We start from the raw sequence: 24367 nt of genomic DNA, 5'->3' as shown, positions 1-24367 counted from the left end.
ATGGAGCCATGAGCCACGGAGGAAATGCAGGAATGGGAAGACTCCATAAGCAGAACTAAAGCTTCAAACACAAATACTGAATCACAAAATAGGGCCTGCAGCAAAGGGTTGTAACAAGTGTTTCTGAGCAGAATTCGCCTTGCAGCAGAGAAAGAAACCCTTCTCGTATCATGTTCAATATTGTGCCCAGGTCTGCGGCAGGAGACCTCAGTGCCCCATGCACTGCAGCTGCCTTATCATTGCGAGGAGCTGCCCAGCCCAGGGCTGGATGTCACCGTGCCAGGTGCTGTGCCAGTGCAGGCTGCCCTTGCTCATGGCAATTGTTCATTCTGTGTGAAGCCACAGGTGATGATCTCTCGTCTTCTCACAGAGCTGTGAAGGCTCAATTCATAGGTGGAGAGTGCTATAGCTTGTACTCTAAGAGTGGGTGCTTTTGGGAAAGGCAAACCTGCTGCAGAGGAGATGAGCAGACATGGCATTTCTGCCTTCCCAAGGACAGTGGGGATACAGATATTCCCATAGAACACCTCTGAGTCCAGAGTGTTAGGAGCAGGTGGCTTAAAACCTCATTGAGATTAATGGTCATCACAGAAATGTTCAGTTGGAGGGGACCTCAAAGCCCACCCAGTGCCACCCCCGGCCATGGGCAGGGCTGCCCCCCACCAGCTCAGGCTGCCCAGGGCCCCATCCCACCTGGCCTTGAGTGCCTGCAGGGATGGGGCACCCACAGCTCTCTGGGCAGCAGTGCCAGTGCCTCACCGCCCTCTGAGGAAAGGATTGCTTCCTAATCCAACCTAAATCTCCCCTTTTAAAGTCCCATGTCCTGTCACTATCAGCCTATGTAAGAAGTCGTTCCCCTCCTGCTTGTAAACTCCCTTCGAGTGCTGGAAGGCTGCAATGAGGTCTCTCCACGATGATGGGCTGTGGGTAATTCTTTTCAAAAAATACTTAATCTCTATGAAAATATACCCGTCCTTCTTTATCCTAATTAGCAAATTTATGAAGAACACGGGCTCCTGAGAACTTCTTTCTCCCCATGGTGTTTTGGAAGAGCTGTTCATCACTAGATGAACTCGAATTTGGGTGTGTTGAGCTGGATTCAGTAAGCAAGGACAGATGGTGGTTTTGTCCCATCCTGAGTTAACACTGAACAGAAGGTAAAGTTATGGCACAAGGTTGAGATTTTATCCACATTTGGGTAATTTTCAGGGCCCACACCAGGCATTGGTACAGAGGAAATATCACCTATGGCAACTTCCAAATGCTTTAATTGTTTTCGTTTTTGTGTACATGCATATTATTTTCTGTTTCGATTCATCTCCTCACCTGGCAGTTCACAGAGTCAAATGGCACATTTCTGCTGTTGTAAATGTGATAGAAAAATAAGCATGGGCTTATCAGTGTTTTTTTTCTCATTCAATGATTCTTTGAATCTTTCCATTAAGAACAGTCTGAATTGATTCCCACCACTGTGTGCACATACCTGGTTGAAACTTTTCTGACTCCTGTGCCTGAGACCTCGAGTTACACATTCAGGCATCTGTAATTTAAATTTATAGCTGTGACCAGACTTCGAAGAGCCACGTTCAAATGTTATAAAAGCCCATGGGCAAAATACTAATAACACTGGTTATCAGCTTCTTCCAGGAACAGAGGATTAGGTGGGAAGGCTTCGGATAAAGGTGGGACTCCTGCCTTGGTTTCAGAAGACAACTGAGAGCATGCATTACAGCTGCCTGACGCAGTCTCTCCTTGATGTACAGCTGGAACACATACAGCCTGCGCAGCCCATCCCATGGGAAAACACTTTGTTAGCAATACAGGAAAAACAGATAATAAAAGAAGCGCTGCTTGGCAGCGGTCTTTGTCTGATCTAAAGCGGAAACTGCGTGGATATTCCACAAACTGCATAGAGAAAAAGGGGATTATATTGCTCTCTGGATTGTTTTAACTTCTCTGGGAAACAGGAGGTGATTGGAATGAGGGAGCCTGCCTCTGCATATGGCTATTGTCATCATCAAGCTCTCCAGAGCCTACATCAGTTTCTAGCCAGACCTATTTCCATGTCAATTTATTCATCTTACTGTATTTTATTTACAGAGATACTATAAAATATATTGTGAACTGAGTACGATAAGCATAGAGTTAGATTTGGCAATGCCAGAGTCAGCGTGGTGACATTATGCTGTTATGGATTTCCATTTGTTTTAAACTATGAAACACAGCAGAGGGTAAAAGATGCTGGAAACATCTGGACCCATCCAGAGTCCCACCTGGACACAGAGCAGGTCTAGCTAGGGACTTCCTTGGGCTTTTATTCTGGCTTTTTTTCCAAAATGCACAGTCTTTATCTCATTTGCTGCTAATTTAAATTAGGCACGACGTTACTTTACACACTGTCTGTGAGAAACATAGGTAAATCATATCCGAGGTCATCCTTGGCTTTATGGTGCCTTAAAGTTAGGTGGGAAGATCTGGACCTAACTTGTCCTGTCCAAGTTCACATCTGAAATGGATGTGGCCCCAGATGCACAGTCTCTCCTGTCACAGTCTTCATGTCTCTACATTCATCATGCTATCACTCCTCACCTGGCTTTTACTTCTTGAGAGTCTGGAGATGAGATGCTGGTGGGTAGAAATTGCTGCTGGGCTGGCTGACAATCAGTGATGGTTGGCGTCTTGTTTGATCCGAGTGCACACTGTGCAGTACAAAGTATCACTTCTTTAATTTCTCTCCTTTTATTTTTTGGCTTGGACTTCTGTTCAATTCATCCTATTTACTCGTATTTACATTGATGTAGTGGTCCTGCATGAGACTCATGCTCCTGCTCCTCCTTCTGCCCATTGCTTGTTGCAGGGTTTGGATCCATAGGTGGCAGTGCCTTCTTAACCCACCTGGGAACGTCTTAAATTTGTATGTGTGTTTTCCCTCAGGGCTGCAGCAGTTTGATACTGGGTAAGTCAGCTGGAGGTGAAGGCAAAGATATTGTATGGAGTTTCTGCAAGCTCTGTCTGGCTCCTATTGCAAAGCGGAAAAGATGCTCTTGTCTTTGGTGAGAATCGTATCGGTGACTCCATGCGCGAGCCAGCAGCAGTGACTCATCACTGCCTGCACGCGGCTCTGCGAGTGTCTGTGTTTAATGCACTCAAGGTTAGATGGCCACAGGCAAGAATCAAGCGAGTGTGTCTCGATTTTTGCTTCCACTTCAAACACAGTGTGAGGGTAGCTCTTAGAAGTGCCCCTGGGATGGATATCCGGGAGCCCAAAGGAGTGGGAGAACCTCAGTATGGAGATCCTCGTGATGTCCCTGCCAAGAGGCGTGTGGGCACGGCACTCCGTGGCACTGCGCTCCTCATGCCCAGCGCAAGAGCTCGAGACCTCTCCATGGCTGCCTGTTTGTGCGCGTGAACGGCGTTGGTTTCTTTTTCTCATTCGTAAAAATGCGGTTAATGTTTTTACTTTTAACAGTGGAGGATCTTCATGAAAGCCTTGCGAAATTCAATATTGAAGGTGGTGTAAATAATTGGATTGACAGCACTGTTGACATATCCAAGCCACGTAAAGGCGCTGTACATTGCTGGGGGGATGTTGCAATCGCAGTGCATGTTCAAGATGTGAGTGATGAAGAACGGGAGCCAGCAGATGATGAAAACACCTGGGGGGAAAGGAAAGAGACAGATCTTGATTGCTGAAAACTGGGAAATTTCTGAGATGGAGAACAGTAAACCTTCTGTTTGTTGATATGTCTCTGTCTATATCCTGAGTAACCAAGTGGTAAAGAAATTCTTTGCTGCCGTAAATAGACAGGTTACATCAAAAACTCTGGCCTTCAGAGGTGCCAGTTTCTTACTGAACTACGCTGCCTCTTGTGCTACAAGCGGTATTAGAAAGCACATGAGCTTCCTTGCCCCTGTCTTTTGGCAGTGCAAACACTGGACAGCTGGACAGCTTCCTGAGCCTTCTGTACAGCCCCGTGCCACATTCCTGGCTGAGGGATGCAGCCTTCCTACTGGAAGACTCCTGCCTGCTTACACAAACAGATTTCTGATGAACCGAGAGGAACTTTTCCTTTAGGGACCTGGGAAAACAGTCTGTGTCGAATATTCAGACTGCGTGCCTTAACCCTGAGTAGCTGTTGCCTGTCTTGAGGAACACAAGGTGAAGCCAATGTGTGCTCTCACCAAGTACGATGGCTAGCATCTGGGTGGCTTTCTTCTCCTTCTGTTGTGAGAGTTTCCTCCTGTTCATAGCCTTGAGAAGAGTGCTCCTCGTCTTGCCATTAGGCATGGACTGGATCTCAAAGACCTTGGCTGTGTGTAGGTTTTCTTTGGCATGTCCATTCTTCTCTACTTTCCCAGGGCTGTCCAAGGTGCACCGTCTAGAGGCAATGGGGACAACCAGCTGGTGGTTGCTTGGTGCTGCTGGCTTGGCAAGTGTTCTCTCAGGGGGACTGGTACTGGACACCATCTCCATTTCCATCTCTATGTGACTTTCCGCCTCCTGGGTGAGAAGCAAATGCCCACACCATAAAGACAAGTAAATATACAGGGAGGAGCAATGAACGTTTCTTACAGAGTGAAGCTGGATGATGCTGAAGAACAATCAACACCTCTTCTCCCTCCCTGCCTTTTTGGGAGAGCCTTGGAGAAAGGTCTAGAAGTTGTTTACACGTAAGAATACATTTGGGTAGATGGGTTTGACAGAACTGCAGGAAATGACTCTTGCTCAGAGTGGGCGTCCCTCCCAGAGATGGGAGGGACACTGTCTCCACTCCCCACATATTTGATTTCAGTTTTGACGGTGTGAATAAAAACAAAATCAACAAGCAAAACCCAACACACCCAATGCAGTCCAAGACATAAAGTAAATAATAGAGAGGAGAAGAAAATCAAAGAGACAAAAATTGTTAAAATGTCATGGCTTTTATAGCTGATCTTTAGGTGAGCTTAGTCTGGCTTTTCGAGCTGTGTGGTGTTAAACCCCCTGCTTCACTCTAAGGAACAGGAAGAATATTTAAATTTTGAGATTGAATGGTAACCTTTGTTCTTAGCTTATTTTTCTCCCACACTGCATAAATTCATTTTGAGTCCTGAGAAGGGAGAAAAGGGGGAAGCTGAACGCTCTGAAAAACTACCACTTCTCTTTAACACTCACCACTTTGCGCTTATTAACTTGGAAACTCCCATTGGACTTCACAATAACTGTGCAGAGCTTCACGTCTTCTGGATGAGTGCATTTGTCCTAAGGGGCAAGCACCGGCTCATAGGTTACACAAGCAGATAGTAATTAGGAAGGGTTGCTGGTAGGGAAGGCACGTGGAAACACAAGCACAGGGCATGAAGCAGAAATTAATCGATGTGACTAGGGTGCTAAGATGGAGAACTACTCTGGAGAGGCAGCAATGGAGGCAAGTGTCCCTTGAGTTTTTAGTGAAGGAAGGAAGCCACAGAGTTTACCTTCAGAGGCGCCTGCGTGTCCGAGTCCAGGACGTGGCTGCTGCGCTTGGTGGTGACGCGCTTCCTGCGCTTGCGGAGCACGATGTAGATCTGCACGTACACCAGCAGGGTGACGATGAAGGGGACATAGAAGGAGACAACGGAGGAATACACGACGAAGGCAGGATTGGCAATGATGCACTCCTTCTCATCTGGAAGACAGAGGGTTTCGGGCTCGCTGCCCCTGCTGTTGGATCGGCACCAACCTCCCCCTCCTCTATCAGAGGGCGCCCAGAGTGGAAGGAGCACTCTACCCCACAGAGCCAGGTAGATGCCAACAGCCAGCTGCAGGTGGCACAACTCACCTGCCTTGTTGAGGCCAAACAGGATTGGGCTGGAGATGGCAAACGAGAGCACCCAGACCACGGCGATCATGACGGTGACCCGGCGCTTGGAGCTGTAGCGGGTGTTGTACAGCATTGGCATCGCTACGGCTGTGTACCTGCAGCGGGAGGGCACAGACCTGCGTTATTCTGCAAGTGCTGCCCTGGGTTTGTCGCCGCAGAGCCCTCACCTGTCAATGCTGATGGCACAGAGGTTGAGGATACTGGCAGTGCACATCATGACATCGAGGGTGACGAAGATATCACAGTGGATCCGACTGAACCTCCACTCCCCAACCACCTGCAGAGAGAACGCACTCAGTGCAGGAAATCCCCAAGGAGTGCTATGGAGGGGTCAGACAGGATCAGGCATCAACTGTATATCCCAAGCAACACTAGTTGTAGTTATTAGACATGCTTTAAATTTAATTACACATGGCAAGGATCAGTAACAGGGAAGCAGGATCCTTCCTTTTGTGTCTTCGTTTACAAAACCAGGGAAGACATTTAATGTGCATTAATCTTTGTGAACTAAATGAATTTAATTCAGAGTGAAAATCCTTTGACACATTACTTGTTGTGATAAAGACAAAGACTGGGAGATAACGCTTCTAGCTACCAGTAGACTTTTTCTCTTGTATTTTGCTGTTGAAACTGAACTTTGAAAATTAAGTTTAATAGCAATTATTAGGACTACTGTATTTGGCATGTGATGGAAAATGTATATTTCCCTCTAATAAAAATAGAGCCCTACTGCATTTGAAAATAGAATGAATAAGATAACTATTCTTCAGTTATTTCTGCTCTGATATACATAACCATAGGCAGCATGAAGAAGAAAGAAAGAATGACTGCATTGAAGCTTGAGTGACAGATGAATACTCGGTGATTAAAAAATCTCTTAAGAGACAAAGTCACATCAGTAACTTCAACTAGAGTTCACCCGAAGGCAAAGGTTCCCAGCCAGATATAAGGCTGTACAAAATCACGTTCCTGAACTCACGGGCTGGAGTGTATGGAAAACACTGCGATCCCCATGGCTGGTCCGAAGAGAGCCAGGGCTCCTCGCAGCATGAGAGCTGCTGTCAGACAGAAATACAATAGATGAGTGTAACTAATCCCAGAGGCATTAGCTACAGTCACAACCAGCCTGTGGTCATGTTAATATGCTCCAGCACATGCACAGTGCTTTACATTTTTAAAGTGCCACACAAACAACAATTAACTGGAGTGATAATTAGTATTGTGGCTTCTCGACAGCCCGTGTCACATCAGCAGGTTTGTTTTGCTTTGCATTAATACTTAACGAGCTGATTGATTATGGCTTCTTCCACTGCTTGCCTCTGTTTTATCACTTCCTCTCCTAATGAAATGCCTGAAAATGAATTGCAAATTCGGTGTAGTTCCAGTCTTATGCTTTCTCTGTCAGTCGCCAGCATCCCAGCTCTTGGCTGCTTGAGGAATGCAGCCATCCCAGCCAAGGACAGGGGGAAGCACAGCTTTTGCTGCTCCACTCTTTCCTCTAGAGGCGTATTTCGTTCTTTTGTGCTGTTTACTGTTGCAAGAGTCCTTTGCTGTCGGGTAAACAGTATTTGGGGAGTATTTGGCTTTCTTAAAACAATGTGCCACTCAAGTATGGCTCTGTGCTGCAGAAGCATAGAGCTCTTTTGTACCGAAACGACATGCTAACGGCAGTAATGTGACAAGTAGCTCACTTGTGAGTCTGTTTCTCTTATATATTGTGACATAAAAGCTCTGGATTTACAACCTACTTCTACAACTGCTTGCTCTTCTCACTACTGTAGTCCTTCAGGAATAGTTTTCTGATTACTGCTCAGTGCAGTTTTAGTGTGACACCCATGATGTTGTTTCAGGCTCATTCTTGTGCTTGGGAATGTACAGTTTGTTGGTACAGTCTTGAAAACAAACTTGAGATCTTTCATTCTTGATCCCTGGATTTATAGGCCAGATTTTCAATGTAATTGGGTGGTAATTCAGCCTTCTGAACAATAGCATATTTTCAAGTGAACCTGTCATCTGCTATCATGTCTGTTTATTGAGTAAATCAACTATTAGGAAATTTAAAACAGAGAATCAGAATTATTAAGGTTGGAAAAGACCTCTAATATCATCTAGTCCAACCTGCCACCAATACTGCCCACTGACTATGTCCCTCCATACTACATCCAGCCTTTCCTCAGACACCTCCAGTGATGATGACTCCACCACTTTCCTGGGCAGCCTGCTCCAATGCCTAACCACTCCTTCTAAGAAGAAACTCTTTCTAATAACACTTCTGGGGAAATTCTGGAGGTCTGGAAATAGCCGATGTCCAATTTGCTAAACCTCCCCCCTGGGTACTCCGTTACCAGAACCATTCAGTACTGGGAGGCAAAGCTGGGCCACCTACCTCCAGATAGACCACCCAGGGCATGACCAGAGTGGCCACCAGGAGATCCGCCACCGCCAGGCTGACGATCAGGTAATTGGTGGTGGTCTGCAGGGCTTTCTCCCTGGACACAGCCATGCAGACCAGCACGTTGCCGAACACAATGACAAAGATGAGGAGGGTGAGCAGCACAGCATAGTAGTTATACTGAGGCTTCTGGTCTGCACTGGACTCATTGAGAGGCTTGCTCCAGTTCCTGTCCCCACTGTTGTACCAGGATAGATTCAGGGGATCCATGAAGGTGAACTTGCCAGGTCCCAGCTCCACCCTGCACAAAGAAGGTGTTGGAAAAACAGTCAAATGTTGACATGTAACATAAAACCAAAATGACTGTGCGCATGCGGCCTTGCACCTGAATTCCCACGTGAAGATGGCTGCTAAATGGGAGTGCTACGGACATCCAGACCACAGCTGATGGTCAGGTACCTGGGCAGGGATTTGGGAAGTTCATTTCCATTTTGGGTTGATTCCCCCGTATTTCTGCAGTCTGGGCTATCAGTTGCAGTCATTACATAAAGAAAAGGGGACATGTCAGAGGGTGCAGTCAAAGAATAAAGGCAAGAGCTGTTTAAAAGCAGCTGGAGGTTTTGGCTGCTTGTTTGGGGGTTTCAGGTTTGAAACAGACCTTGTTTCACCTCTCAGTGCCTCCTGAGATCACCCATTTCATATTTGCCAAGCTCCACAAAGACCACTGTGATTAGAAAATCTGGCCACGTTCTTAACAGACCCTAAAAAAGGCCATTTAATTTTCTCACTAAAAGACAAAGCGAATTAGATTTATAAAACCACGTAAGTGATCAAAATAGCAAAACATTTGCAAATATCAAATTCACTTGGGAACAATGGTTGCTTTATGTTTCACTGAGCTTTTGTGCGCTTTCTTCATTCAGAGAACAATTTGTATAATAAACCCTGGAAATTTGTTGCATATGGGTCCTTAATAGCTGATAATTCAAAAAGTGTCTGTCTGACAGTGCTATCAGCGGCACTTGATAGCTCTACAAATGTCTTCTTAAAAACTGTCAAAGTGTCAGAAATTAATTAAATGTTAGCTTATGTGACTCAGAGTGAAGGGGGAAAAAATCAATGCTAAATGCAGCGACAATTTCTTCTTTTCTCCTGTTGGCCTTTGATAATGCAAAGCTATCTACAGAAGGCAGAAACATGCATATAATGCAGGATGGGGGGAAAAAAAAGCATGAACATAGAAAAGTATCTGGAAAGTATAAAAGGAGTTGAATGATTTGGTACGTGCAGGTTCAGCCCCTTGGCTGTTCCAGCTCCCAAGCTCTGACTGCGGTTCATTTCCAACTCGATAACTGCACAAAATGACAAAGCCATGGGTCAGGTTCATTCCAGACCCCAGAAAAAGAATGGGCATGAAAGGGTGTTTGGTCACCAGGAGGTTTGGTAAAGGCTGGGTTCTGGTTTGGGAAGCAGAACGGCTCAAGGTCAGCCCATTTCCCTTCCTGAAAGGCACAGCGATGTCCCACGTTAGAACTGCAGTGCTGTTGTGTTCAGCACATCTTGCACAGGTGTTTCCAAGACCATTTTGTGCAAGCCACAGTCACATCATCTTGATGAACAGCAAGATTATTTTCCAGAGCAGAGTAATAGGCTGACCTTGTGCTTCTTGTAACTCAGTGTAATGGCGTTGGTCTGTTTCAGCTTTTAGTCTGGTGGAAAAAAAGGGGAAAAGCATAAAACTGGCTTCTGGTTGCAAACCCAACTGCACCGCCATCCTTCTCCTGTATTTTCATTTCAGGAGAAAGTTGGGAAGGTCTGGTGTTAGTTCATAAGCAGGAAGGGAGGATCAGTGTCCCTGCCCAACTGGGAAGTGCCTCTTGGTGCTGCCCAGAAGAGGACGGTGCTCTGTGGTCCTTCACTGCTGATGGATTCTCGGCAGAGGACAGAGCAGCACTCAGAAAACTGCCCTGAAAGGAGGTGTCCTCAGTGCTTTGATCCAAATAGCTGCATGGATGGAGACCGGGGGATGGGATCGTGAATGTAGAGGAGAGGGAGGACGGGCACCTGCAGCCCTGTGGGAATGGGGTCGGAGCTCCGCACACCGCTGCCAGGGCAGCACAGAGCCGGGGCTGCTCATGCAGGGCTGTGGGACGCAGGTGTGGGCAGAGCCCCGAAACAGAACAAATTCCATCCTGAATTAACTGCGGCAAAGCCACCTTAATTCCGGCTGGGAGCCCACACGGATTGTTAGTGTGCCTGAGCTAATCCAGCTGCGGATTTACCGAGCGGTCAAGGGCAGGATGGAGCAGCAAGGTCACAGCCCTGTGCCCATTGCCTGCCCTGATTCCTCTGTGCAGCTCCAATCCGGCCCAAGGCTGCGTGGGAAAGGTGTTCAGAGACAGATTTGCTCCAAAGGCATTTCTGTTTCCCAGAAATCAATGTCTAAGCGATGTTTGTACACTACAGTGCCTTCCTGAATATTGTCATTTTCTTCAGAAGATGTGGAATCGATGGGCCACAGGAAAGCTGTCAAACTGACAGCCTCTCTGTCCTGCAGATGTCTCCTGATGCTGTTTACTGGGCTCCATCGAGAACGCAACGCAGGCACCACAATTAAGGGAGATGGCGATGTGCTGGAGGAGGGAGGTGGGGGAAGAGGAGGAGGAGGTGCTTTGTTTCCCTGCCCAGGAGCTCTGTGTCAGGGGAAGCAGCTCCTTGAGCAGTTGGGCTGCTCCTTGCATATGAGCCCTGAGCTGCTGTGCGTGGTGAATTCCCGGCCTAGAGAGCAAGGAAGGCAGCAGGCAGGGAATGGGGAGCTGCAGGGCATGGGGTCTGCAGGCACTGAGGAGGAGGCAAGGTCAGGAATTAGGAAAATATTGTGAATTTGGACTTGGCTGAGAACCATAGCACCTGCTGCTGCTGCTGCTGCTGCTCGCACTGATGAAAAATCCCTTGAATTTACTCATCTTAGAATCACTGAGGTTGGAAAAGACCTCTAAGGTCACCCAGTCCAATTGTCCACCTACTACCAATGTTGCCCACTGACTGTAGCCCTCAGTGACACATCTCCACGGTTCTTAAACACCTCCAGGGACGGTGACTCCACCCCCTCCCTGGGCAGTCTGTGCTAAAGGCCACTTTCATGGAGAAGAAATTTTTCCTAATATCCAACCTGACCCTCCCCTGGTGCAACCTGAGGCCATTCCCTTTCATCCTATTGCTGTTGCCTGGAAGCAGAGGCCGACCCCCACCTCACCACAGCCTCCTGTCAGGGAGTTGTAGAGAGCAGTGAGGTCTCCCCTGAGCTCCTCTTCTCCAGACTGAACAATCCCAGCTCCCTCAGCTGCTCCCCATCACACCCCATTGTGCTCCAGACCCCTCACCAGCTTTGTTGCCCTTCTCTGGATATTCTCTCATTGAATTTCTTGGTGGTTCTCTCTCCAGCAATAGATTATGTAAGCAGCAGGTTTAGCTACTTGTGCACCTCCAGATATAGAGATGGGAGACAAAGATTTGGGTTTTTTGGAACTGAATTCTAAGTTCAGCACTGCACAACCTTCATGTCTATCTGATGTAACAGTTCTCCCCATCAACTCTTTGTAAAACCCTGTGGAAAAGCTTCCTCCACTCCCTTTCTCTAGGGGACCCTTTTAGAGTGGGTCTCTAGGGGTCTTCAAGTCCTCTGTTATTCAAAACAGGATGTTTTCTCTGCACTGAGCTTTGCTTCTGAGCACCACTCAGAGCTCTGCACCAACCCCGTGTTGGAGCCACTGACCCAACAGCAGCTCAGGGAGGGGAATCACAGTCGCCCCAGCTCCTCTCCCTCAGTGATGAGAAACCCCCAGCACTATTTCCACCCCAGTCAGGTTTCCAAGCTCACAGCATTGGTCCCATCCACCCCAGCGTCCCTTGGAGCTGCCAGCCCTGCTCAGAGGAGGCTTAGCAGGTGCCCAGAAGGAAAGACAGGAGGGCTTTTTGGGCTGCAGAACAGTGGTTTTCCTTCCAAACTGGAAGGACATATAAATAGCTTCCTCCAGCAATAATTTCCTCCTAGAAAACATCCTCGTTGCCTTTACCCATGTAATGAAAAGGGAGCTCTGGCTCCTGCCTGGTAGGCTGCTGGTGCAGAGCCATTGGTTCCTATCACTCCTGGAGAAGACGTGGGTACAGGGCAGGCTGTACCATGTTCAGCATTTGGCAGATTAAGAATTTTGCAAGCTGGAGCTGCTCCAAACACAGCCCACTGGAACAGTGCTCAGCCTGGTGGAAAGGATGGGCAGAGAAGGACTGTTTTTCACATCATTTGTGACTGTGTGTGCTCTCAGTCCTGGACTCCCAGCCAGAATCAAAGAAGGGTTTGGGTTGGAAGGGACCCCCAAAGGCCTCCTGGTGCCACTCCCTGCAGTGCACAGGGACAGCCACAGCTCCAGCAGTGCTCAGAGCCCCGTCCAGCCTGACCTTGGCTGTCTGCAGGGACGGGGCACCACCGCCTCTCTGGGCAACCTGTGCCACTGCCTCACCGCCCTCAGTGCCAAACCTTCTTCCTTATCTCCAGGCTCAATCTCCCCTCTTGCAGTCTGAAGCCATTTCCCCTTCTCCTATCACACAGACCCCACTAAAGAGTCTGTCCCTTTCTTTCTTATTTTCAGTGTTTAAGGATGAGGAATTTCTTTCTTAAAATCAAAGACCCTTCTTCTGTTGGGCACACATAAAAGCAAATTGTGGAAATAACCATATTTTGCACTGCAGGTTCTAATGAAATCTGTAACAGCCATGGGAAGGCTGAATTAGTAGGATCAGCCTCGTATGCGACTTCATTCCTGTGCTCTCACATGGAGATGGCTGCTGTCAGAGGCAGGTCTTCTGACTAGAAAGACATCCCTTCTTATTAACTATTGCACTGCTGTAGACCTAACATCCTGTTTTGTACCAAAGACCGTTTTCCCTCATTCGTTAATATGTAAACTAACGCTAGATCGCTCTGAGTAGAGCCTCTGACTAATCTAATAGCTCCCCAGCCTTATGATGCTGCTAATCCATCTTTCAGATTTTGTTCTGTATTTGAGATCATCCACCAATGTCTGCAAATAACTTTTTAATCACTGGTAGGACTAATTGTGTTATTTCTCAGGAAATGAAGAGGTTGAATCTCTTCCCTCCCATCCCCAGCAGTTATCTATAGAAGTGGTTGAAATTTGAGCAAAATATTTGTACAGGCTGCCCAGAGAGCTGTGGGTGCCCCATCCCTGCAGGCACTCAAGGCCAGGTGGGATGGGGCCCTGGGCAGCCTGAGCTGGTGGGGGGCAGCCCTGCCCATGGCCGGGGGTGGCACTGGGTGGGCTCTGAGGTCCCTCCAACCTGAGCCATTCAATGAGTCTATGATCTACATTTCAGTACTGGTTAAAAGGCGGCAACTGTTGAAGGATTTAAAAAAGACTTTGGTTTGGTCTGATTAATGCTCCTCCTATGTTTTGATGATTGGTATTTGAAAGCATAACTTAATTTGATTGCAGAAATAGATTGTGTTAATTCTTCGGTTGAATATACAATGTTTCCCTCCAGTCGGGCTCTCAGTATCAATGCCGTGCCTAACACAAGAACATCTCAGCACTGAGGCCCTCAGCCATACTTTATTAAAAGTAAATAATAATAATTCACATTGAGGATATCAAATATTTGCCTTCCACTTATGCCATCTAACATTCATTTAGCAGCTGCTCTTTTCACTGCCACTCCTATTGCTAAGCTTGTTTGCAAAAATGTTTGCCAAAAGAAGTAAATTCCAAAGGAAAGCAAAGCGGCCCTTTTTCCTCCTCCCTTTCTCACTTTCCCCTCTGTCTCCCAGGTTTGGTGGAGTTTGCCCTGAGCTGTGCATGACTTATATTTTCCACAAGGTCCCTTTTAATGGATGCTCTGTGCTTCGTGGTGAGTGGGGACCAGAGGTGGCTGCAGCCCCTGAGAGGTGGGGAGGCTCCATGTATTCCCCTGTACAGATCAGCCAGTGCTGCTCAAATTTCAAATCCTAATGATTTTTAATCATTTAATCCCTGACCCAAATCAGCTCCACTGCTCTGCCTAAATCCTGATTTCCAGCACCCACCTTTGTCAGCTTTGGAAGTGAAATGGGAGTGCAAGGACACGTATTTAGTCCAGGACGTATCCTTTCCGTCTCCTTTCACAGTGTGGGCACTCAGCATCGAGGAACTGAGCTCTGCAAAGCAGCAGTCGTGGCCACAGTGCTGGGAGGGACTCAGGGAGATCGTGTCGTTCCTGCTCTGCATCATGGCAAGTGTTTGTCTGAACGTCCCCACCCAGCTTTCCAGATAAGCACAGCACTTCTTGACCTCTTATACCAGCAATATATGTTCAGCTGTAGTGCTGCTGCATTCTTGTGTCCCCTTCCTAACTCAATCATTTGGCTCATGGGCACAGATTCACTGCACAGCAGATCCTTTTAGCTGTTACTTGTGACACAGAGGTGTGAATTCTTGGAAGTTCTATTGCTGCTGGGCATGGTTTTCTTCCCACTGGAGGTTTTGACATTATTTCAGATGGATTTGGCCCTTAGCTTGGGTAGCAGAAATACCATGTGTGTTTGGGTCTCAAGGAGATACGTAAGAAAGAGCCATGTGCAATATGGAGACCAAACCCGTCTGAGAGTGCCAGCAAGATGCTTTTTCTGAACAAACAAAACCAACCCACCAACAAAACCAAAAGCTTTACAGAGAGTCAGCCTGCAGAGAGCCACCAGCACTGCAACCCCTGGCCAGACCTCCCCCTGCTGCCCTTCACACTGCAGAGGTTAGGAGGGAATTTGCAGCCATGCCCCCATGACAGCACTGCAGTGACACCGCGCTGTCACCCCTCTCCCCCCCGGGGCACCTGAGGACACCCCCTCCTGTTCACACACTGCAGGGAAGCGGTGCAGAAGGAGCCGGGCATCTCTCCCCCAGCCCTTTGGCTGAGCTGATGGGAGATGCAGTATGACAAGGAGTGTCACACGCGATCAGACAGCCCTGTGAGACAGCTGTGCTGCCCCGCCTGACTCACCCAGTCCCTCACACCATCCCAGAGCTGCAGGAACCCCACAGCCGAGCCCTGCTGAGGTGGTGAGGGGAGACTGCCTCTGTCCTGCCAATGTCTTGGGATGGGAAGAAGAGAGAAACCATCTCAGAGCCCAGGTGCATGGCATGAGCCGTGGGAAAGCAGCAGCTTTGCCCCCATGGTGCAGGGCATGCTTGTTTTCCAGGTGAGCACACAGATGTTTTGCCAGTGCACAATCTGGGTAATCCAGACCTGTCGAGTTACAAATTCCATATCGTTTGCATATTCATTTAATCAGAAAGTCATTAATGGGGCTCCGGATAGTCATGAATATTTCCATCCTATACGGGAGAAGCAGGTAGTCTTTCCAGTGAAACATTGCAAGGAGTCACTAATGTTTTTAATTATGGAGTGATTGGTACAAGCAATTGTGGAAGCTAAAGTAGGGCCAAAGCCAGCGCTACCTCCAGTGACAGTTTTATTCATCAGCAGTATAAATAAGGGAGCAGAGGCGACCAAAAGCAAGGCGTGCATGGTCTGAACAAATGCTCCCTGTCTGCTGGAGGTGAAAATAAGCAGAGAAGTGCAAAGAAAGCCTCTGCCAGGCACTCACCTTCCTAGAACAAATGTATTGTAACACTGCAGAAAGGAGCATGCTCTCTAACACACCCATCCTGCAAAGTTTCCTTCAGTCCTCCCATCAGAGCTCAGTCTTCTCATACCATTTTGAAGAAATAACTCGCAATGAGATTCAAAAGAGGTTTTATTTGCTGTTTTCCACCATATCTGTGTCTTATTTTTCTCTGCAAACTGATGTGTAACATTACTGAGATAACACCAAATTCCCTCTCAGTGTTAAATATTGTTCCAGTAAACAACAACAAGAAGAGAGAAAAGACTCAGGAAGGTGTGGATGTGATATCCCTTGCCCAGGTATGTTGGCCCATCTCCAGTGCCTCTCAGTGCTGGTGCTATCTGTGCCCTCCTGGTGGAGTTCTGTGAAGTGCAAGCACCAGACCTATGGTTTTGTTCCTAACTCAGGCAGGGGTTGGGTCAGACAGGAAAGTCCTTATGGTTTGACTTCATCACTCAGAAACGAGATGCGTTTTCAGTGATCAATGTGCTGTCACACCGGACGCACTGGGAATGTCCTCAGTGTGATGCTATTAGGTGGAGTGCTGAGAGAAACAACCCATCGCTGAGCTTTCCTATTCAGTCATTGCTTTACTTCAGCATTTCCTCTGAGTGTTCTTTTTATTTTCTTCTTCCTTGCTCCTATAAACCATCTCATATGGAGGTTCTGTTATCTGAGCCCTTCTGGATCAGAAATTCAGCAGTTAACCAAATTGCAATGTGAGGACCAGAGGGATTTTAACTTTATTATCATTATTTCTTTTCATCGTTTCCTGTCACTGCTGTAATTTCCTAATTGATTCTTCTTTCACAGTAAGGGAAAAAAAAAAAACAAACAAACCTCCAGATAAATAAAAATAACACTTGGAAAGGAAATTGCAAAGCAATACACATCATATGTAGGCAAACATCCTCCTACATAGCGAATAATTGCACATTGTTATCGCGTGGAGCTCTTTTTATTAGTGAAGCACCTTTCAGAAGAAGCACATATGCTTCTGTTCTAGAAGGGATATTTAGGTAATATTCTGGCTTTACTGGTGGTGTGGAACAGGGAATGGCAAAATTCCTCTTCCAGAAGCGCTCACCTCTGTCAGAAGCACTGAACCCAGAACTTTGCAGCTAAAGATGTGATAGCAAAGAGAGATTATTGAGTTTGTAATGGAGAAAAAAGCCAGCATGAAAACTTGTGGGAAAAGCATCTGCTTTCTGCAGAACGCTGATTCAGTTCAACTGCCCATGGAAATAGCTTTGGCCATTAAGTTTTAGGCAAGTCCAAGCTCTTAATACTCTGCAGAACCAACGTCGTGACTGGGGGCAGCAGTTACCCCAGAGCTGTCCTGGGAAATCCCTAAGCCTTCTTTACTGCTGTTTGACAGCGAAGAACAGACTGCTCTATTCATCTTCTTTGTTTTCTAGAGTGGAGCCACCACGAGATGCCCAAAGGTTGGCTGTACCTTCGTGTGCAGTTGTAAAATAATAACTGTAACGTTTTTGGAGGATCAGAGAATGGTCTGAGCTGGAAGGGACCCTCAGAGGCCGCCTGGTGCCACTCCCTGCAGTGCACAGGGACAGCCACAGCTCCAGCAGTGCTCAGAGCCCCGTCCAGCCTGACCTTGGCTGTCTGCAGGGACGGGGCACCACCGCCTCTCTGGGCAACCTGTGCCACTGCCTCACCGCCCTCAGTGCCAAACCTTCTTCCTTATCTCCAGGCTCAATCCCACTTTTCAGTTTGAAACCATTTCTGCTTGTTCTGTCACAACAGATCCCTCTAAAGACTCCATCCCCTTCCTTCTTACAGCCCCTTCAGACACCAAAAGGAATAATTGCTTTAATAATCCCCTATTACTTATTTACACTGGGGGAGATCTGGAATCCCAACTTATGGATCACGACCAATGTGACATGCATGTTGTACAGCCAAAGACAAACCAACAGTCACAACATGCAGAAATCCTGGCTAGCACACAGATTTGGATGTTGAGTTTTTGATCCTCCCATTAGTCAGATAATTAAAAATCTCTAATTATTAGCATCAGATTGCCATTAAGAAAGTGAAAATAAGGAGCTTACGCATTGACTCAGTCATAGTGTGCTGAAGTATTCCTGTACAATCACAAAGACATTTTTAAAGCATCCATAACCCCACAGAGATTATAAATGATTCACATACTGGAACCAGGGCTGTCCGTACTGTTTAATCGTATTGATGTTTTTTGTTTTTGTTTTTTTTTTTAATTTATTTGTTATTAATGACTTTTGAATTAATAAGACCTTTATAACTGCGGCTTATCAAGCATGGGTAACTAAATTAGGACTCCTCCATCTGTGTGTAGGTGCTAAAGGACCGTGAGCTGGTTGGGGGCATCCTGCTCTCTCTGCTGCTGGGAGATGCTGGATTTCCAAGCATGTAGACAAGGCTCTGCCTGGACTGGTTTGTCTGGACTGGTCGCCAGAGAAAACAGAACAAGGTTAGAACTCCAACCTGCAGTCCCGCAGATAATCACACTTCTCCAGACTGTTTCAGAAATACGTGAAAGCTTGAAATATGCAGATAAGGAGGCTAGAGGAGGTCAGGAGAGTGCCTGTGCCAAGCAGAATCTTAATTTGTTAAAACTCCAAACTGCATGAGAAATCTAAATAGTGCTTGGGGCCAGTGCTCAGATCAGACAAGTAATTTGCAAGGTGTAATGCATTGGGTAATACATTTAACTGTTCTGATGTCTTTCCTCAATTCTAGTGTTCAGGAGAATGTGATTCAGGAACCTGAGATGCTGGTGAAGGGTTCATTTCTCTACAAAGCTGCAAATTGCGCAGTGCGTTCTCAATAGTGTTGATTTTGCTGATGCATCCACAGCACTAGCGGTTGGCAACCTGAAAAGTGAGTAAAATCAGATACATGTATTTATCAACTAATAAGTGTGTTTTCAGCTCTCAGACAGAAACAGCTGAGGCTACAGATTCTGAAATTCGGGATAAATAATGGAACACGCACAGAAAAGAAGATAAAAATCAAACTGAATGGTAAGTGCAAGGGCTGCACAGCCACCGTGGATTCCACTTAGTTCAGCAGGGCTGGATTCCACTCTGCTTAGCCTTCCCCAGACAGCAGTACACAGGTTTGGTGTGTTTATTCAGCTCCATTAGAAATGTGAAGTGTCACTCTGATCATCCAGGCCTACCGACAGGGCTTGGCACTGCGATCTATTATTGACTGCTTTTATTGCTCCTTCCAGTCTATCCCTCTTTCTCCAGTGCTACAGAACACATAAGGCTGCATTTACATTTTCTGAATGGACTAATCATGGCTCTCTGCTTTGATAAAGAATGTGCAGCCTCCCACATAACCACATGGAAACCAACAGGGAAGAGTAAACCAGAAATAAACCCATTCCAGGGGGCTGAGAGAAAAATACCCACCAAGATAATTGGGAGGGATGTACAGCAAAGAAGCAGTTGAACACAGAGTCACATCTTTTAAAAAATTATAATGCTAAAAATATCCAGATGAAGGACAGCAAGAGAAAACATGATTGAAGCGGAACAATCGGTAGGGGAGTTAATACTTATTAGCAACCGTTTTAGATTGAATATAGGTTGGTTTTGTAACAGCACAAGGAATGATGCATCTGACAGGACTTAAACAATTGCCTCCCCCTTCCCAAAGAATCTAGTTAGCAACACTGCTGCAAATTAATCGGTCTCAGTTGTGTGCTCCTGAAGAGTTAGCCAAAGCAAATCTACATACTGCACGTTTTTCTCAGTAAAATGCCACAGCGTCCAATCCCAAACAAATCTTGGCAAACCTTTTACCCCTGAGTTCCAAACCTTATTATGTTTTAAGATGTGGCCTGCTGTATTTTTTCCTGTAGCCTTATAAGAAAAACCTTGGAGAGTTGGACAGATTTCCTTTAGTCCATCGCTGTTCCTCCAGCAGAAACTGAAACCTATTGCATGGGCAGGAGCATGAGAAAGGGGCAGTGTGTTTGATATTTCTGCAAGCTGCCTCGCATCATACAAGATTTAGCACCTCAGGCATTCACTGAGCAAGTGACCTTCCTGTATATTTATTGCCCCTTGAAGAATTTATTTCCCTTGTACTTGAAACTGCCTAACCCAGATTAGCAAGAGTCTCCCCTTATACCTAGGTTAGCAATGTTTAGGAACATCTAGCATCCAGACACCCTGTGCCAGGAAGCCTTACAGCTAAATTACATGCTATGTGGACATGCTTCCCATCCTATATCTCTTAGCCTTGAAGTGTTGTCTATGTCCATGTCAGAAAGTTCCTTTCCAGATTCCCTGAGAGTCCAGAGGAAATTTCTGCACTCGGTGAAATTGAAGAAGAGTTGCTATGAGATGATCATGAGGTTCATGGGCCAAATCCTTCTTATTCATATCTGAAGAGCTGCAGACTCTTGTGCACTTGAAAACAAGTATTCTTTTCAAAGTTCCTTGTTGTATTAGAGAGTTCATACGTGGTGTTTGTCAAAAATATGGTGACTTACATAAAGAAGTGCACGAGAAAAAGGGCTAGCCTGCCAAAAGGGGGTTAAAGACAAGCAAGTAAATGCTTTGTAGAAACACAGTAGGACTTAGACGTTCATTCCACTGCTTCTGTCACACAGTGGAAATAGCAATGTGCAAATGTTTCCAAGTAATGTGAAACCCTACTTTCTTCTGGGAGAAGCTTGATTTCTTTTCCTATCCAAGTACTCCCTGCAGTTTCACAGGTAGAGAACTCCATACAACACACTGGAGTCCCACAGGTAAGGCGGTTCGTATCAGTCCTGAGGGTTCTTACAGCCATGGGGCAGTTTGGCTGTTACATGGGAGTGGATTCAGCTGCCCAATAGGACTGAAGTGATCCATTCAGAATGTAAAATATGGCATTTTCTCATAACTGTCTTTTTTAATCCAGCAGTGAACACAGGGGCATCCAGGGTAATTACGCTTCCCGAGAGGTTTTACTGTGTCCTTTTGGGATGCATCAAATTATCAGCGCTATACGCTCTTAAAAGGCAAATATAAATTCCAAAGTTTAAGCAAGCACAGGATGGGGTGAGGGGGCAGGAGTGTTTTTGTGTGTATGTGTTTTAATGCTAAGGTGGAATTTTAGAAGAAGAATGCACAGGGAATCATACTGTATGTGCTAGGCCTTTCTGCTCAGTGGTGTCACAGGTCCTCACTGTCAGTGCCATTGCTCAGCACTTTCAACCTGATTGCAAAATGCTGCTGTTCTCTTCCAGTTGCATTTAACAGCAAGTTTGTAACTTGCGCTGCCCATTCACCAGTGCCTGGAGCCTTTGCTAAGGGTAGCAACAGCCCGAGTGTGCAACCCCGAGAGCATGTGGGGAGGAATACACTGAAACCACAATGAAGTGCCATTAAGGGAAGTGCTGAGTATTTTTCCCAGGCAGGTGCCTTACACTTCAGCAAAGCTGGGAAGGATTGAAGTGCAATCTTTGTGCTTGCTGCCTTGCATGCATGCAGTGCATGCAGAGAGAGTGGATGCCAAGCTGTGATTCCTTCGTGAGAGGTGCACGCGTATTCACACCGCCGTTGCCACGCAGATTCACACGGGTATAACCCGCTCAGTTCAGTGGGCTGCGTGGCAATATGGGGCTGTGCTGGGGGAGTGCTGTCCAGGTGGGAATGCAGGACAACATGTGACCTCTTACCTAACTGACATCACGACTGAACCTTTCACCAGTGTGAAAGTGGCGCAGAAGGAAAATGCAAAGGAAAAAGGAGGTTCTTTGCTTCTTGATACAGACCACGTTTGCTACAACTTAACCTGTACCATCAGCCCAGCCTCACCTGGCTTCTAGAAGTTCACGTGACTCTCTCTGAAGTCTGAAACTTGCAATCTTGCCTTATAGATGCTGTGACACCTCACCTAAGGCAGCGCCCTTAATATATATCAGACAATTGTGGCTCTATAGCTACCTTTAGAAACATTAAGGGAAAAGGCAGGATCCAAACTCACATCTTTGTAATTCTGCTGATACACAGTCATTTCTCCCAGTTTTATGATTTCAGACAGACAGAAGATCTGAAGTCTGCCTTTCTCACTTTCTTTCCCTCTCCATCAGATTTGCCTGGCATACTTTCCCTGCCTATGTAAGCAGAAGATAACCACACGCTATGTAGATCAATAGAAAGTGCTTTTACAACTCTGCTCTGAAGAATGGGACATAAGGAATAGATTCTGAAATAGCAGAATTTCTGGAGACTGAAAACAACAAATGTAGAAAAAATGCACAAAAATTACAGATGGTGCTATTTTCACTTCATTGGTAGGGTTCTTCACACAGCTTTGATGGAGTTAGCAGTGTTGCCAATAGACTTTTCCTAGATTTCTGCAAACAAGTGATTTTAGGTAATTTCAAAAACATAACCACAGGATTCTATGATTCTATGATTCTATGATATGTTTATGAATTCTTAAGATCATTCTGTGGTTAAAGAGGAACAACTGAATGAGACACTTCACATGTAAAAAATGTAACCCGTGCTATTTTGCAGTGAACTGTGTGTGCAATCTATTTGAACATTTATATCATAGTTTTCTGGCTGGCTACTTACAAAATAATGATGCTTTTTTCCCCTTCTTTTTGACTTTAAATTCTACTTGTTGAACAGTGATTCATGCTCCACATGCTGTTAACTCTATGGCTTCATGCTTTGCATGTGGGTAAGTCAGGCTGAGAGGGACTTGACAATTAATGTGAGGATGTGTGATCTGTGTAGAAACCACCTACAGTCAACAGCTTTGAACAAAAATACTTCAGTGCTGTACCGGACCCAACACAACCCTCTCGCCTGCTTCCCTGACTCCTTGGTTTCCTCTGGTTTCAAAAAGCCAGATGAAACTTACAGCTGAAGGACAATGGGAAAATATTAAGGTAGAAACATGAATAATTCAGACTTCCTTCATGCCACAAAGGTTATTATAAACCTTGCAGGATTTCTGAAAGCTTGCCTTACAGGGCTTATTCTGGGAAGCGTGATAGAAACCGATCTGATGTCCTTCACTAGGAACGATAGCTCAACATCACAGCTGGTACTGAGAAGTGAGTTATAAGGTATGTGAGCTTTACATTGCTTTATGTAAAAAATAAAAATAAAAAACAAAGCCGATCAGTGTCATGAGATAAAAAACAGTGTTTTCCTTAAAGCAGTTTTACTGAACAATCTAATTCTTTGGGGAAATGGTATGTACCTACATTATATTCCATCTACACATCCTCCTCCTACAGTTTTCCCTGTCACTTTATTTCCATTCTGTGTATGAGAAAGCAACGTTGAGAATTAAACTTCTAGAATCAAGCCTAGTTTCTTAGCATCTTTAGTATTTAAAAGCAATTGTTTATTGGTTTGCAGTAAGTGTTTTAGAAGAAAAAAATCGATAGTCTGTGTTTTTAAATTTCAAGTCTTGCTTTCACCTACTCTATTTCAAAAGAGATCTGATGGTAAAACGACAAATATTTTCTCTTTCCATTGTCTTTATTTACACTGCTAGGCAGTGGTGAATACACCGTCTATTCATCTCTCTCTTCCATTACTGGGATATTCACAGCATTTGTATTTCTTGCAGAAAAGCATCGAGATTTGTCTCTTACCTTCAAGCCATATGAATTTCTCGAGCAGAGGCAGCAGTACTCTGTGTGAAATATATCCAAAACACCACAACTCTCCACCGTGGTTTTTTCTGAGCTCTCCCGGGTTTCCAAAGAGACTTTTCAGTATTCAGGGGCACTTTTCCTGACCGTGCGCATGCAGAGGAGCAAAAAACAAGCTGGGACTCGTGCAGACGAACCTTGCTGTGGTTAACCCCAAGCCAAGCTAGCAACTGCTGGAACTTCAGAAGCTCGGGGAGCGCTTTGGCTTCCCGGGAAGACGCGATCTGGGAGCAAACCTTCCTGCAGAAATTCTCTGTCCGTTTCCTTCAGCACATCACTGGGTGGAGAAGCGGCAGCTCCATCCCCATTCCCAGAGCCCGCATTGGGCTCGCTGGCAGCCAGAGCCGCCCCTTCCTCCCACGCTGAGATGCAAACAACCTGTTTCCACTCCAGCTCTCTGGGCTGGCCGCGAGATCCGTCCCCTTCCCTCCGTGCTCTGCCTGCCGGGGGCAAACTTACCCCTCGAAGCCGACCAGGAGATGGCTGCAGGGTAGGCGGGCGACTCTCCCGCCCCGGGGCTGCGGAGCGAGCGGCGGATTCAGCACCGGGAGCCGGACAGCGGCGCCGGGCGGGGCAGGGGCGGAGCGCGGCCGCGGGGCGCCCGGAGGGGCTCTCCCGGAGGAACCCCGGGGGAGAGGAGCCCCGCGGAGCCCCGAAGGCTCCGAGGTTTCTCTGCGTCCTCCCGGCTCTATGCACAGCTGTCGGGTTTCACGTGGAAGGCAGGCAAAATGCGGAGTGACCCCCTGTACGGGTAGGGAAGGGAAGGAGGC

At 46.5% G+C, this 24367-nt stretch overlaps 1 protein-coding gene across 2 annotated transcripts; it reads right to left on the bottom strand.

Moving 5' to 3' along the window:
• Positions 1 to 1250: 1250 nt before the first annotated feature.
• On the bottom strand, positions 1251 to 24137 carry DRD2 (dopamine receptor D2). Of its 2 annotated transcripts, NM_001113290.2 has the most exons (8): positions 23538 to 24137; positions 8230 to 8536; positions 6011 to 6120; positions 5802 to 5938; positions 5458 to 5648; positions 5156 to 5242; positions 4183 to 4501; positions 1251 to 3656 (listed from the first exon to the last, which is right to left on the bottom strand). In NM_001113290.2, exons 2-8 carry the CDS (start codon positions 8503 to 8505, stop codon positions 3463 to 3465), a joined length of 1314 nt encoding a protein of 437 aa, NP_001106761.1. In that variant the 5' UTR covers positions 8506 to 8536; positions 23538 to 24137; the 3' UTR covers positions 1251 to 3462. The 2 variants fall into 2 exon arrangements, with proteins under 2 accessions (NP_001106761.1, XP_046759731.1); XM_046903775.1 differs by lacking the exon at positions 5156 to 5242 and having other exon boundaries at positions 23538 to 24128.
• Between the last annotated feature and the right edge of the window lie 230 nt (positions 24138 to 24367).

The sequence above is a fragment of the Gallus gallus genome, chromosome 24 (assembly GCF_016699485.2).
Source record: "Gallus gallus isolate bGalGal1 chromosome 24, bGalGal1.mat.broiler.GRCg7b, whole genome shotgun sequence".
Lineage (NCBI taxonomy): Eukaryota > Metazoa > Chordata > Aves > Galliformes > Phasianidae > Gallus > Gallus gallus.
The sequence above is the reverse complement of the archived record's forward strand: the minus strand, read 5'-3'. Positions and strand labels throughout refer to the sequence as shown.